The sequence below is a fragment of the Pleurodeles waltl genome, chromosome 3_1, assembly GCF_031143425.1.
Source record: "Pleurodeles waltl isolate 20211129_DDA chromosome 3_1, aPleWal1.hap1.20221129, whole genome shotgun sequence".
NCBI classification, from domain to species: domain Eukaryota; kingdom Metazoa; phylum Chordata; class Amphibia; order Caudata; family Salamandridae; genus Pleurodeles; species Pleurodeles waltl.
The window spans coordinates 840,734,088-840,749,483 of record NC_090440.1 but is presented as its reverse complement, the minus strand read 5'-3'; the positions used below and the strand labels follow the sequence as shown (position 1 = coordinate 840,749,483).

At 44.2% G+C, this 15,396-nt stretch overlaps 1 protein-coding gene across 2 annotated transcripts in view; it reads right to left on the bottom strand.

Annotated features, from left to right (window-relative positions):
• Nucleotides 1-15,396, bottom strand: part of UEVLD (UEV and lactate/malate dehyrogenase domains) — a 185,250-nt gene that overhangs the window by 60,325 nt on the left and 109,529 nt on the right. For both annotated transcript variants that reach the window (XM_069223760.1, XM_069223761.1), the window contains one exon: nt 3,120-3,207. In XM_069223760.1, coding sequence (XP_069079861.1) covers nt 3,120-3,207 — 88 coding nt within the window. The remainder of the gene's footprint in view (nt 1-3,119; nt 3,208-15,396) is intronic.

Here is a 15,396-nt window from a genome sequence, read left to right as displayed (position 1 = left end):
GTGGAGGCCTCAGAGGCAACCTACCTTTGGAATACAAACATCTGGATGGAGTCATTTCAGCAGGTCCTGTGCTTTGCCACAACATCAAAGGCCCTCCAGGCTGAGTGCATATAGTATCTAGGAATTAAAACTGCAGCCTTCCGGCTGATTCATTGGTGGCAATGTGTGTTTGGCTGTGTGGCCTTCCAGGTCAATAAGGCTTCCTCTTCAGCAAAAACACAATTCCTTTTCTCGGCTGTTGTCAGAGATAGCACCAGTTCTCAGAGGCACTGGGGTCTGCAACATGACATAGTGGTGCAAAAACCTCAGTGTACTTTACATAGGAATCATGCAAGACATTGATTTACTCTAAGCTTTGCTTCCAGGCTAGTTCCTGGTTGCGCTCACTAGGGCATTCAGCTTTTTCTGGGTGTTCTGCATGCCAGGAACACTCTCATCCTCTTCTCCAGGACAGTTTCTCCTCTTGCAGGGCCAGGCACCCTCCTTTCCTCTTTCGACAGGCAGACAGGCTTATAAGCACTTCAGGGAGACCCTCAGACCTTCGAGCAGAAAGTGCAGACATCAAGTGATGTTCCTCTCACTGTCTGGACAACTGGCTGACAGGCACACACCAGTCTGGGCTGCACAGCAGCTCTTCGAGTACTGTGTACTGTTTGGTTCACACCTTTAGCTGACCAAGAGGAACTTTGGAATAGAACAATGTTGGGTGGTATGGATCCACCTTTTACATACATTTTTCAGACAGGGGACGTGGATCCACTGTTCAAGGATTCAAAATCAGTTTGGGTCAGTTCATTTTCAGGTGTCACTTTCAGATTGCTCCTCGGTCACAGGGTTTGTTTCAAAGTGATAGCTTCCACAATTGGCACAATGAAGTGTAAGATTTCTGCACTTAGCTGTCAGCAGCCTTCCTGAAGCAGTTTAGAGACAGACTGAAGGGCAAGTCCCTCCAAGAAACTCCCTCACCTTGGGCAACAGAAACTCCAGTTCCACCCATCAACTGTACAATCTACCAAATGGTAGTGCTCTGGAAGAACTAATCATTAGCATGTTGCTAAATAGGGACTCTTTGAAATTCTAGAGGAAACCCTGCCCCGATCCTAGTTTTACTTCAGTGTTTGGGTCTCCAAACTCTGAAATGAAGGATGGAATTCTACTGTCTAGGGAAGAAGGCCTCATACACTAACATGCTAACAAAAACAGCAACCCACTAACAGCAAGTACATTGCTATGCACAAACTACACTTCTAAAGTTACTATAGCCATTACAGCCAAAAACAGTATCAAATGTACTCCAGCCCAGGTTTGGAGTAAGCCTAGCATCACACATGGCTATTCACAGGTATTGCAACTCACACCAATAAAAATAATGGAGGCGGTGGCTTAATATAACAACCCTTAGGAAATAATATAAATTAAATTAAATTATTTTAACATTAGGGGGAACCCTGGGCAGTTCCCACGTTTTATGTGGAGAGCAGATGCTTTATATGGAACACTCTACAACACCACATCACTCCAAATGTGCTCCCCTAAAATGTTTGTTATTCTAACAGAGTATCGAAGCACAGTATTAGCATATTACCATCCACGCCGAGCTGAAAATTCTCAAAAATCTTTTACCTGTCCAGGCTCAGTGTTATTGCTTTGGATTGGTAAAATACCATCCAAGCCAACCTGTAATGAATAAAAGCAACCCCTGACGTGTTTCATTCTTATTAGAGCTCGTTAGAGAGGTATAACTTTGTCAAGACACAAGGGAGCAACTAGTTTAAGTCAAAACAATGCCCTTTCAGGCCTAAACTGACACATAAACTATGCACAAAAAGGAATAAGAGGAGCTTGTGCAGCTCTCAAATTTTAGGTGAAAAGCAGCTCCTTTTTAAGAAACACTGTACAAAACCACCAACACTCTGCTCACCACAAATGTCGGGTTTTCTAGCAGAATTTTTAAGCATAGAAATACCACAGTGCCATCCACGGCAAGCTGAAAAATGACAAACACCTTTTTATCATTCCAGGCACAGTATTGCAGCTTCTGGTTGGTAAAATGCCATCCAAGCAGATATGCAAAGACAGTGATGCTGCAGAGTGTTTCATATAAAGGAGCTGCACTCCATCTTAAACATGGAAACTACTGGACAACTACTGGACAACGCAGTGACCAAAACTGAGTAAAGGTCGAAACGCGTTGGCATTTGTCGTTGTTTGCCATTTATTACATTTTAAGCCAAAATAGAATTTAGAAGTGCTGCTCACATTTTTTTCCTATCTATCTAAAAATTGCATAATTTTTTTAAATATTTTTTTAATTAGCATAAACGTTTACTAAAAATTAGAAAACATATTTTACATTATTACAAAAAACGACTTTTAAATGAATTAACTATTATATACATAGTAAAAAGCCAGTGAGGGTGTTTTTAAAATTTTGAATAAAAATAACAATTATAAAATAAATATATTTTAGTTGTCAAATTATTTAATAAATATTTAATGTGATATATGCGTTACCATACGTTAACATTCACACTGGTGGCGGAAATTTCTGACTGAGTATGAAAAATTTCTAGTTGTAACTTCACACTTGTAAATCCAGTCTCACATGTCTCCACCCCCTGAGATGAGAGGGTGGAGACATGCAAATGTACACTGGGAAATTATTAACAGCGAAAAAGTGTAGACTTTCACCTAGGAGTTGGAGTAGATTTACAAGTGTAAATTTAACTAGTCAATAGGGCCCCAAATGTTCATTCTGTCTTCTCTCAATCCAGTTTTGCCAATATTATTCTGAGATAATGGGTTGAACTGCAGTCAACTTTCCTGGGTGTGACATGTGGGACAGTCATTTACTGTGATGCTTTGTTCTGTACATATTTTGTATGCAGCTCCTTGCCCTGTTGGTTTATACATATGTAGTTCCATGCTCCCCCGGTCTGACAGAAGCTTTTCACATTTCTCTTTCTCATCTGCACATCCACATAATTTCCCACTTTTTATGATAGGTCACGTCACTTCTACTTTAGAGTTCATTAATAAAGGACTACTTAGCAAATTTAACATCTCTCAATCTTAGGTTAAACAGCTGATCATTTATACTTCGCCATACTATTAGTTACCTGTTTGCTAACTGTTCCTGGAAGGTTGTATGATCTGTTACTCCATCTGCATAAGACGGCGACAGAGCAGGATTACTCCAGGCAGGCACTGGATGAGAGATAATACATATGCATTAAAATGAGAAAACAAAATCTATTAACATTTCTGCTGCTGTTGCAATGCAATTCCGAAGCATTTCTTCTGTTTGATCTGGACAATGTACGATGGCAGTATTCCATAACTTTCTATCGTGAGCATCTTCTATATAGTCACAAGTTTATTTGAAGTTTTAGGACTTTTCACAGCCAGGAACCTACTGACACAAGCATACCGCTAATTAGATGCCCACTGTGAATTCCCCACCTGTTTTCTCTGATTTGTAGGGCTTATCCTCACATTTACCTCTTCGTATATCTCATCTCCCTACAAATGCGAAGTACTTCACATGTTTCCACTGTTCCCTTGCAAAACAGTAGCTCACAAGCAGACAGGAATAATGGGAGCAGCCTAGCAACCATGAACAAGCATTTGCAATGCAAATGATCTCGCATTTGCCCGAGTTAAAGCTATTGCCGTTGTAAATGCATAACTAGACATTTCTTGTCATATAAATTGGTCAATCCTTCCGCATACTTTGGTCCTCTCTGCCACAAACTTGCATATAACTAAAGCACTTTCAGTTACCTTCTTCCTCTATCTGAAGCAGAAAATGATTTTTTTTAATTGTTTTATATTATTATTTTCAGAGGGAATCGAAACTCAACGGTTACGCAGTGGCTTCTGTGAGGAATGGAGCCTTATGTGATGGTGTTCAGACCTCAATGAATCAGATTAGGACTGGCTGAAAATAGACGTTTCTATTTGACACCATGGGCCCTGGTGCAAGCAAAGAAAATGTTCTCTTTACTGCTGCTGAGATAGTAAAATACAGTATTGTCAGTGTTCGGTGGGTCCCTCAGGGCTCTGAACCGGATGCTACTATACCTGCTGCACACAATGGTACGTGCGCCTCTGCGGTGCCTTGTCCCATGTGGGGAAAGACTAAGTTTCAACAATCCCATCCCACTCTCTGCTAAGCACTCGCATGTTCTCTGCTCCACAGAGTTTGCTGCTTTGCTGTGCTCCTGTGCTTTGCTGGCGTCTGATTTTTCTGTTTGTCTTTTCACCTAGTTTAGGCTACGAAAGCTCTGCTTATTGGCCTAAGTGTACAGAGACAAACCTACTCTTTACGGGGATCAACTATTTAGATTTTGAAGAACATTAGAGAAGAAAACATATTTAGAAACAATTTCGTAACCACTTGTTACAAACTCACTCGTTATAAACATGTGAACGTGTTAAAACAGAACTTATTTTCAACAATGCAGGATTCAGCAACCAATAAAATATTCTACTTCCTCATGAGTCATGATCAATGTAGCGTCACATACACTCCACAAATGGGGAACAGTACAACAACTGCACAAGTAGCACAGCCCAAAATACATGACTGTATTAAAACTAAGCATGACAAACTAGTGAACCCTAAGACATAGTTAAACCACTAATACTGGGCCCAAACGGTGTAGCGTGCTACATATCTGTAAAGTGCTTTGGCACCTTCTAATAGGTAGAAAGCGCTACTCATACCATACAATATATGCGTCTTGCATGTCCTTTACCCACGACCACATGGTGATCTATACAAGGGGAAATCTAAAATCTGTACTACATTTTCGATGTACAGCCGGAGATATGTTCACTTTTCTCTGTTTAATGCAGTACTAATGCAATGCTGAGCTAATGCCACGTGCTTATCTGACCGCCAAAGTATAACGCAATGATGTAATCTACCCATGCAATAAGAGCAATAGTGGTCGCGCTGTACATGTTTTGTATGTTGACCAGATCTTGAACACTAAACACTGGGACATTTTCCAAAAATAGAAGGTCAATTTTACAACAAAGAAGCATCGCAGAATGAGAGCTCCCATCAACATCGGAAGGCAGAAGGGGCACTAAGAAAATACACAAAGTGCATTTTTTACAATGAGCATCACACGTTCATTAAATTGCTTACTTATAACAAGTACTAACTATGTATGTCAGGCACCCTCCGGGTGCACAAACTCGCCTCAAAATGTCCCAACTGCGGGAGCCTCACGAGCTCAAACAAAGACGCACCTTACATGCAAATTTGAAACACTATCTCGCACCAGCAAAAGAGCTCACTCTCAGCTAGGAATCTTTCTCGAAAACATCCCCCACACCAACAAAAGATCTCGCCCTCCGCTGCGATTGTATTGTATTGTTGCAGCATGACTGTGGCTCTTTGGTGGTGTCTGTTCATTCCCGAAATGGGCGCTTGTTTGAACTATTGAAAAAAAAAATATATATATATATAATTGAGAACATTCTAGCTTCCTGCCCATCCTCCTGCCCCCACATGTTTTAATAAATGGACAAGTGAGATGGGCCATTCCAAACCAAAGTAAGGGCATCCAAGGAGCCTACCCATGGGTGACACTATTTACCTGCAACAGCAATCTGGTTTCAAAGAACTCAACTCCAACCCCACATATGTCCTAAAACTCCTTGCTCCCACTCCTGCAAGTCAATAGCACCTTAAGTCGGTGCAGTACAGAGCTGTTTTAATACTGTGGGACAGGGGTGATCGAAATTTCTCCAAGGTGGAGTATAAAGGTTTACGGGCAGCTCGCATCACAGAACACTAGTATTGCAGGGTACCGCCTCACTCCAAAATGTTTTTTTCCTATTTTGTGGTCGACGGCAGGGGTTGGCAGATGTCAAAGTGGCCATGTAATTGGGAAAGGAGGGGGGCGCAGATATGTCTCAAACTTTTAAACTTTCAATGAGTGCGCACTGATATTAAAGTATTAAAGTGATGGCACAACTTCAAATTCAAATACAAAGAAGAAGTGCACCATTACCAGCAAAACAGCACTCTGCCCCACAAGCTAGTCTGTGGAGACACACCGCCCATCCCTCCGAATCTTGTATTGAAACAAGGAAAGAACCTAGGGTGGCTGCAGAAGAAGTTTCAAACTTTGAGAAAGTCTCACATGTAAATGACATCCGGCTGCAAAGGCTCCTTGGACGGTAGCATGCCAAGCATGCAATAGTTACATAAAGCACTAACACACAAAACACACCCCAAGTGTGCAAAAATAGTTTAGTCAAAACACCTTGTGCGTCCTGCACAACACACACACATCACTGCCTTAAGGAGTGACAAACGTAAAGCCTTTACCAACAACATCTAGGTATTTTTAAAAGGCATTCACACAAACAAATCAAAGTGAAGGGTGTGAGGTGGGCGTGGTTAAAGCCCACAGAGAGATAACAGGTCGGAAAGCAGCGCTCTAGCGCTGCTACGCTCAACCTAAAATAGACGCTTTGGCTTTCATGGCGTCCCTCTTTGCAGGCTTATTTTTTAACAATGGGAAATGGGAGTGGGTGGTTGGCCCGTTACAAAGCCTACTAGAGACATTCCACAAGGAAAGTACATGTGTTTCAGAGGTGGAGAATGCAGGGGAGTCTGGCAGAGACGAAGCCAGTATAAGCATTAGAGTGTCAGAAAGCCTTATTTAAATATCTAGGCCATCCAAGTTCTTGCAGCAAGTTAAAATACTCTGTTAACCTTCCACAGTTTAAAATATGCCTCAATTCTATTTATTAACTATGAATTATCTTTATCCTGTGGTTACAGGCTTTGGGATATCATGTTGCTTAATGATGTTGTTTCGTGACAGTCAGGTAGACAAGGACTTTATAACCACCTTGACGAACTACAGTTTCATCTAAATAATTTTAAATACTTCATGGCATGGTCTCAGTGAATGACTAATAATGGAAGCTATGGATGGCACAGGAGTCGGCAGAACCAAGGAATGTCATTTCTCTTCTTTCAAAAACATGCCCATCTTTGAATTTACAAAATAAAAAGTTGTATCATCAGATTTTGGATGAAGGTCTGCAAATCAGATGGAATCCACATGAGTGAAGTAGTAGTCATAAAAGGTGACAATGTACCTTTTCAAACATCTGTAAAATTGACTAAAGCACAAAACAAGGGGACATCCTTTATTAAGAAATCCTTCGTCATGGTACAATAGCATTTATGAACTCCCGTTTACGACAGGGAATAATACTCACCGTACCACTCGAAGCAGACTGATACATAAGAACTACTTTTGAAACTATTTTCTCCCCACATCCGGTAACCAAATTAATGTTGATTTTTGGATCACCATGACTGTGAATATTTGCAGACAGGGCAATACATGTAAATAATAGGGTCCCAATTAACAAAGTTCAAAACCACTTTCTGAATTCTCAAAACTTGGCTTTGCATTCATAAAATGACGCACTAATGAGATTTTTATGTGATTGCATATACTCGCCAGGGAGTCGAGAAGATCGGGAGTAAGCATTTCAAGGGTGTAATCACTCTAAGTTTGTGCACACTCAAAAATGTATACAGAAATGTATACATCCTAATTTGGAAAAGGTTGTTAATTTACTCATCAGAAGAGCAGGACTAAGGGCCATATGTACGAACACGTTTTCCCATAGACATATAGCATGGGTAAAATCCTCTGTACATCTGGCCCTAAATCCCTTCCCCCCAGCCCCAATAGGTGGAGGTGCAGAGGAAAGGAGTTCAACTTCCTCGGGTGTGACTTGTGGGGTTTTTAAATAAACATAGCTAGCACTTAGCTCATAGATAGTACATAGCTCAGCAAATTTATCCATGAGTGTTGGAGAATGGAACCTAAAAACATTTTCCTGGGGCACGTCTGGAAAGCTATGGTTTTTACAGGCTGCAGGCGCACTTCTGGAAATCTTTATGTATTCTAAAAAGCCATACATCTGCACCCATGTGAAATTATAAACATGCAGGACAGATTTACGACTTTAAGAGTAGGGCCCACGATTAAGAACTTGCACCCTCCACATAGAGCACTTTTAATAATAATAAAAAAAGGAAACTTACCATGGCCAGGGCCCTGTGTGGTTTAAGAGTGCTCATCAGTTTCAGAAAGCCAACAACAGTTGTAGAGCATTTGAATATGAATGACAAAGCCCTAATATAATTCGCGTAGGAATTTGTTTACTATTGGGTTCTATCGAGTAAGCTTTCCACTTGAACAAAGTTTGTACCATCTTCCAAAGCACACATCTGATTTATTGGTTATTTTCTCATTGTTACTGAATTCTGAAGGGCAGCATCTCCCTTTTTATTTTTCTAGATTCTTTAATCCCCTGAATTCCCAGTGTCTCCCTGAAGATCAACCCAAACAAGACAGAATTCATGTTATTTTGCCAAGAACAACAAGCAAGAAAAATGGCTTAATTACATGTCCCTCGACATCTTCGAAGCCAAATATTCATGGAACGTCAAGTCACTTGGATTCACTTCGGACACTAACCTCACACTCAAAGTACACATTGTGGAAAAAACAAAGCCAGTCTGGTACCAGTTCTCTTTTCTGAAGAAAGTGAAACCGTTTCTTCCAGTTCACAACTTCTAAACAGATGTTCAGGCCCTCATTCTCTCACATCTGGATATTGTAATCTCCCAGACCCCAAGCCAGCACACCTTTAGGGCATCCTACACATCATAGCATGTCACATACACGACCAGAAGAAATCTGATCATATCACCCGCGTCCTGATGGAACTCCACTGGCTTCCCTTGCTGGCCGACACCATCTTCAAAACCAGGTGCATGATTTACAAAGCCATCATGACTAGGATCCCCACTTATTGTGGGGAGAAGCTCACAACCTCTGGAGCTCCTCGGCAAACCCGAAGCCAGGCTACCATCAGACTAGAGACTAACAAATTGTTTAAAAAGAAAAAAAAAAAAAGAAGGCCTCATGCCTTTTCCATTATCCACCCAGATTCTGGAACAACATCCCTGTACCTGTAAGGACCTACCAACGCTCCTCCAATTTAGGAAAGAGTTAAAGACAGATCTTTTTAAAGAACACTATATCACAATGCAGTAACAATCCAATAACCAGCTACCTCGCATATCGTTCATTGACACTCCGCTTGTCTTTGACCTTATACTACGCTCTGCTGCCTTTTTTGGCTAGGTTTGCACTATACAAATTGCAGATACATACATACTCCCATTGTATGAGTAGTTTTTGGCATCTTATGCTATGCTTATTTGTATTGCACACAAATCATACCTGAGGTTATTCTAGCACTTAAGTAGGGGGTGCGGGTCTGTCTGTTGCCTATAGTAAGAGCCAGGTGTAGGAAGTTGGCTCTGTATATACTATCTTAAAGTAAGAGATAGTGTGCACAGATTCCAAGGGTTCCCCTTAGAGGTAAGATAGTGGCAAAATTAGATAATTCTAGTGCTCTATTTTGTGGTAGTGTGGTCGAGCAGTAGGCTAATCAGAGGGTAGTGTTAAGCATTTGTTGTACACAAACAGACAATAAATGAGGACTGCACACTCATAGACTTAACTCTAGGCCAATAGTTTTTATATAGAAAAATATATTTTCTTAATTTATTTTAGAACCACAAGATTCAAGATTTGAAGTAAATACATAAAATACAAGGTACTCCACACAGGTAAGTAAGGAACTTTGAATTAGAGCAGTAAAATACACAGTTTTAATTAAAATGGCAATAAGCTGTTTTAAAAGTGGACACAGTGCAAAAAACAACAGTTCTTGGGGGAGCAAAGTAATGGTTAGTTTTTCAGGTAACTAAGGCACTTACAAGTTCAAGTTCCTGGGCATATGCAGCTCACCGTTGGGGGTTCTAGGCAACCCCAAAGTCACTGCACCAGCAACACAGAGCCGGTCAGATGCAGAGGTCAAAGAGGGGCCCAAAACACATAGGCACCTATGGGGAACAGAGGTGCTATGGTTCCAGTCTACCAACAGGTAAGTACCTGCGTCTTCAGAGGGCAGACCAGGGGGGTTTTGTAGAGCACTGGGGGGGGACACAAGCAGGCACACAAACACACCCTCAGCGGCAAAGGGGCAGTCGGGTGCAGTGTGCAAAGCAGGAGTCGGGTTTTGAATAGGAATTAATGGAGGGATGCGGGGGTCACTCTAGCGGTGCAGGCAGAGCACAGGGGGGGCTTCTCGGGCCAGCCACCGACTGGGCTAGGCAGAGGGTCACCTGAGGGTCACTCCGAAGTTTGGTTCTTTCTGGTCCTGGGGGCTATGGGTGCAGTGCTTGGTCCAGGCGTCGGGTTCCTTGTTACAGGCAGTCGTGGTCAGGGGGAGCCTCTGGATTCTCTCTGCATGCGTCGCTGTGGGAGTCCAGGGGGGTCGTCTCAGGTTACTCACGAGGTTGCAGTCACCTGGGAGTCCTCCCTGTAGTGTTGGTTCTCTGGAGCTCGAGCCAGGGGTGTCAGGTGCAGAGTGTGAAGTCTCACGCATCTGGCGGGAAGGGTGAGTTCTTTGACAGTTGTTATAAAGTTGCAAAAATGTTGCTGTAGGTGAACAGTGCCGCTGTTCTCTGGAGTTTCTTGGTCCTTCGGATTTCAGGGTAGTCCTCTGAGGCTCCAGAGGTCGCTGGTTCCTGTCGGATGGGTCGCTGTGCAGTTTTCTTTGAGTCTGTAGACAGGCCGGTAGGGCTGGGGACAAAGCAGTTGTCGTCTCCATCATTTGTGCAGTCCTTCTTCTTGTTTCAGGTTGCAGTAATCTGATTTCCTGGGTTCTGGGGTGCCCTAAATACTACATTTAGGGGTGTGTTTAGGTCAGGAGGGCAGTAGCCAATGGCTACTGTCCTGGAGGGTGGCTACACCTTCTTTGTGCCTCCTCCCTGAGAGGAGGGGGGCACATCCCTAATCCTATTGGGGGAATCCTCCAATCTCAAGATGGAGGATTTCTAAAGGCAGGGGTCACCTCAGCTCAGGGCAGTCCTGACTGGTGGGTGACTCCTCCTTGTTTTTCTCATTATCTCCTCCAGCCTTGCCGCCAAAAGTGGGGGCAGTGGCTGGAGGGGCGGGCATTTCCACTAGCTGGGATGCCCTGGGGTGCTGTAACAAAAGACATGAGCCTTTGACGCTCACCGTCAGATGTTACAGTTCCTGCAGGGGGAGGTGAGAAGCACCTCCACACAGTACAGGCTTTGTTCCTGGTCACAGAATGACAAAGGCACTCTCCCCATGTGGCCAGCAACTCGTCTGGTTGTGGCAGGCTAGCAGAAACCAGTCAGCCTAGCACTAGGAGTCGGACCGGTACTCGGGGGCATCTCTATAAGATGCCCTCTGCGTGCATTTTAAAATAAATTCCACACTGGAATCAGTGTGCATTTATTGTGCAGAGAAGTTTGATACCAAACTTCCCAGATTTCAGTGTAGCCATTATGGAACTGTGGAGTTCGTGTCTGACAAACTCCCAGACCATATACTCTTTATGGCTACCCTGCACTTAGAATGTCTAAGGTTCTGCTTAGACACTGTAGGGGCATAGTGCTCATGCACATATGCCCTCACCTGTGGTATAGTATAGTACACCCTGCCTTAGGGCTGTAAGGCCTGCTAGAGGGGTGACTTGCCTATGCCACATGCAGTGTGAGGTTGGCATGGCACTCTGAGGGGAGTGCCATGTCGACTTAGTCATTTTCTCCCCACCGGCACACACAAGCTGTGAGGCAGTGTGCATGTGCTGAGTGAGGGGTCCCCAGGGTGGCATAAGACATGCTCCAGCCCTTAGAGACATTCCTTGGCAACAGGGCCCTTGGTACCAGGGGTACCATTTACAAGGGACTTATCTGTGTGCCAGGGCTGTGCCAATTGTGGAAACAAAGGTACAGTTTAAGGAAAGGACACTGGTGCTGGGGCCTGGTTAGCAGGGTCCCAGCACACTTTCAATCATAACTGACATCAACAAAAGGCAAAATGTCAGGGGGTAACCATGCCAAGGAGGCATTTCCTTACACCAGGTTTTTAGTTTCTTACAGAAATCTAGAATGAGCTGGCGGCTCTGATGCAGAGGGGGAGATCATTCCAGTTTTGGGGTAAAAAGGCACAGACCACACCTCTGGCTCAATCGATCTAGGGGTTGTGGCGAGGAGGAGGTTGGCCGAGTGGAGGTTTTTAGCCGATGTACGAAACTGGATGTAGCTGTTGAGGTACGCTGGGCCTTGGTTGTGTAATGCTGTTTAGATGCATGTGAGGAGTTTTAAGAGGGTGCATATGTAGAATTGGTGCCAGTGGAGATCCTTGATGTGTTTGGATATACAAGTGCGGTGTGGTAGTTTGAATGCGAGTCTTACGGCTGTATTTTGGACGACTTAAAGCCTTTTGGTGAGTAGAGAGGTAATGCTGATGTACAGGGTGTTACCATCATCCAATCTCCTGGTGATCAGAGCATGAATAATGGACCTACAATTGTCCACCTGGAGCCATCTGAGGACTTCCCTGAGTAGCTTGATGGTGTGGAAGCAGGTAGATGTGACCATGTTGACTAGGCTGGACATTAGAATTCGGTTGCCAATCATGCTGTCTAGGTTCCTAGCTGATTTGGACAGGCTTGGAGTCGGTTCTATCATTGAGAACTACCATGTGGATGACCAGAGAGAAGTCTAGTTTCTGAATAGGAACACTTCAGTTTTGCTACTGTTAAGATTTAAGTAGTTGGTTTCCATCCAAACCGCAACATCTGACATGCAGCTGATGAAGTTCAGTGTCATCAGACAGGAGGATGAGCTGGATGTCAGCCTAGGGGATGATGCAGAGTCCATGAGTGTAGATGACGTCTGCAAGGGAAGTCATGGAGGTATTGAAAAATCTAGGACTCACTGAGAAGCCTTCAGGTTCACTGCAGATCAAGGGAGAGGCAAAGGATGAATACAGAACTAAGCTGTCAGTTTCGGTGTGTCCTGAGAAAAAGCAGCTGAACCCCCAAAGTGCTGGGCCACAGAATAATGTCTTGTGGAGGAATTGGATGAAAGCGGTGTGAAAGACAGTGTCAACTGCTGGCGACTGGTAAAGGAGGATGAGTGCCACCATGTCCCCCTTGTCCATGATGAAGTGATGCCGTCAGTGGCAGGCATGAAGGCGGTCTTGGTGATGAAGTTGGGGCAGAATCCAAATTGGGAAGGGTCCAGGAGGTGGTTGGCGATGAGGTGGTCAACTTGTTTTTCTATTAATCTGACTGGGTAGGGGAAAAGGGAGATTGGTTTGTAGTTAGCCAATAGTCTGGTATCCACTTAAGGTTTCTTCAAGAGTGGTAAAATGGCAGAATGTTTCCAGGAGTCAGCGAAGGTGGAAGCGGAGAGAGAGAGAGAGAGAGGCACTGAGAATGTATGTGAGGGCTGTGAAGATGGGACCCAAACCTCTAGAGAAGGTGAAGTGTGGATATAGGCCTGTTGGGGTGTAATTGCCTTAATTATGGCAAAGATTCCTTTCGAAGAGTAAGAGCTGTTTTTACTGCATTCTGTGAGGGCTGAACACTTGGTGTTTCTGATTTGTTGGTGGGGGATCCGAAGAACTGATCTGTATTTGTCTCTGTCATTAATGTCGTGGGTGTTGTACCATCGTCGTTCCAGCTGGTTGCAGTGACGCTTGGTGAGTCTGAGGGTCTTCTGTGCACCAGCTTAGTTGCGGCTTGGATTGAGATGTGGAGGTTCGCAGTAGGTGATCAATGTGTTCAAGTTTGTGATGGAGCATGCTAGATCTTCCTGGTGAGGTAGGCTGGCAACATGACTGAGGTTTGGTGATCTAGATGTCCTCAGGGATCTCGTTCAAGTTGCGCCGGGAGGGTGGTTGTAAATGAATGGCTGAATTTGAAGACCATGTGTTCTAGGCAGTCGCTGGTGTTTGCTGAGGTGACAAGCTGTTGATTATTTCTCTCTGCGGATGATAATGAGTCCTCCTACAAGTTTGCTGGTTTTGTCTTGGCTAGCAACCTTGGATATGGGGAGAGATGGCCACTACAATGTCCAGGTTAAACCAGTAATAGTACGTCCAGACAGCAGTTGTGCAGGATGTACCAAACGTTTATGGAATGTTTGGTAAGCAACACAAAATGATGATGGACGGAGTGTTGAACAATGCAAACACCCACCCCCAGACACACATCTGAGTTTAATCCATCGTTCTCTGCATTCTGTCCATCATCTGTTGTTTTTGCATTTGTCACCCCAAGTGGGAAGGGTATGCCCAGACGTGGGTCCTGTGCTTACTCTGCCACCAGATTCAAGCTATCCTGGCTGATGAAGGGTGACACCCTGAAACCGGTCCCAGGATGCTTGTTTCTGGTTCAGGGAGGACCTGACCTGGCAGTTCGGGCTGGACTGTTCCCATGGGGAGCAGGGTCGAGGCTGATTTGCATATGGCTGGGTCCAAACCGGAATGGCATGGCAAGCAAAAAACTGATGGATTAAACCCAGATCAGTGACTGGGGGTGGATGTTTGATTTGCTCTGCATTCTGTCCATCATCTGTTGTTTGGTAAGCAAGCAAGTCTTGAGGAAAGGCTGGTGAGGGTGCGGTGTGTGTTGTGCATGGTGGAGTTAGGCATGGTGTGGTTTTGTGCGTAATGCACAGTCAGGGAGGAAGTCAGAGGGTAGGGGCCGAGGGAGGCACCGGTGGGGTCTGTTTTGTGCAAGGTGGTGTCTGGCATGGAGTGGTTGTGTGTACGAAGTGTGGTTGGGTAAAGGTCGGAGTGTGGGAGCTAGGGGTATGCATGAGAAGTGCAAGAAGGACAGGAAAACACACCTTTGGTCTGTGTGGAGGAGTCCTGGGCGCAGCGCATGGACAAACATCTGGGGTTCAAAGTGAGGAGAGCTTCAGACAAGTAGTGTCATGGGCTGCAGTGGGTAGCTGGTGTACAAGGGTTCCTGGCACTGGGTGCAGTAACAGCGCGAACATGCACAAACAGGCTTGCCTTTGGCACACCAGCAGTGCGTCCCCTGCATGCGTCTGCATTTCAGCCGCCATTAAAAATATCTGGGTGTAGTGGATAGGCTAGTGCAGGGTGGGAAATGACAGAGGGAGTAGTGCAAAAGCAGGACGCGGTGTGGGAGTTGGTAAGTGCAAAGAGTGACAGAGACACCACAAGCACAAGCAAAAGAGCTGAGAAGTGGAACAAGCATTTGTAATGCAATAGGTCTCGCATTTGCTTGAGTTAGAGCTATTGGTGTTGTTAATTGATAACTGGATCTTTCTTGTCACATAAATTGGTCAACCCTGCTTAATAATTTTGTCTTTTCCTAACACCTAATTCCAGTGGCCCTGCATATAACTAAAGCACTCTTCCATTTACCTTCTTCCTCTTTCTGCAGCATAAAATGAAAATATTGCCATTTAGC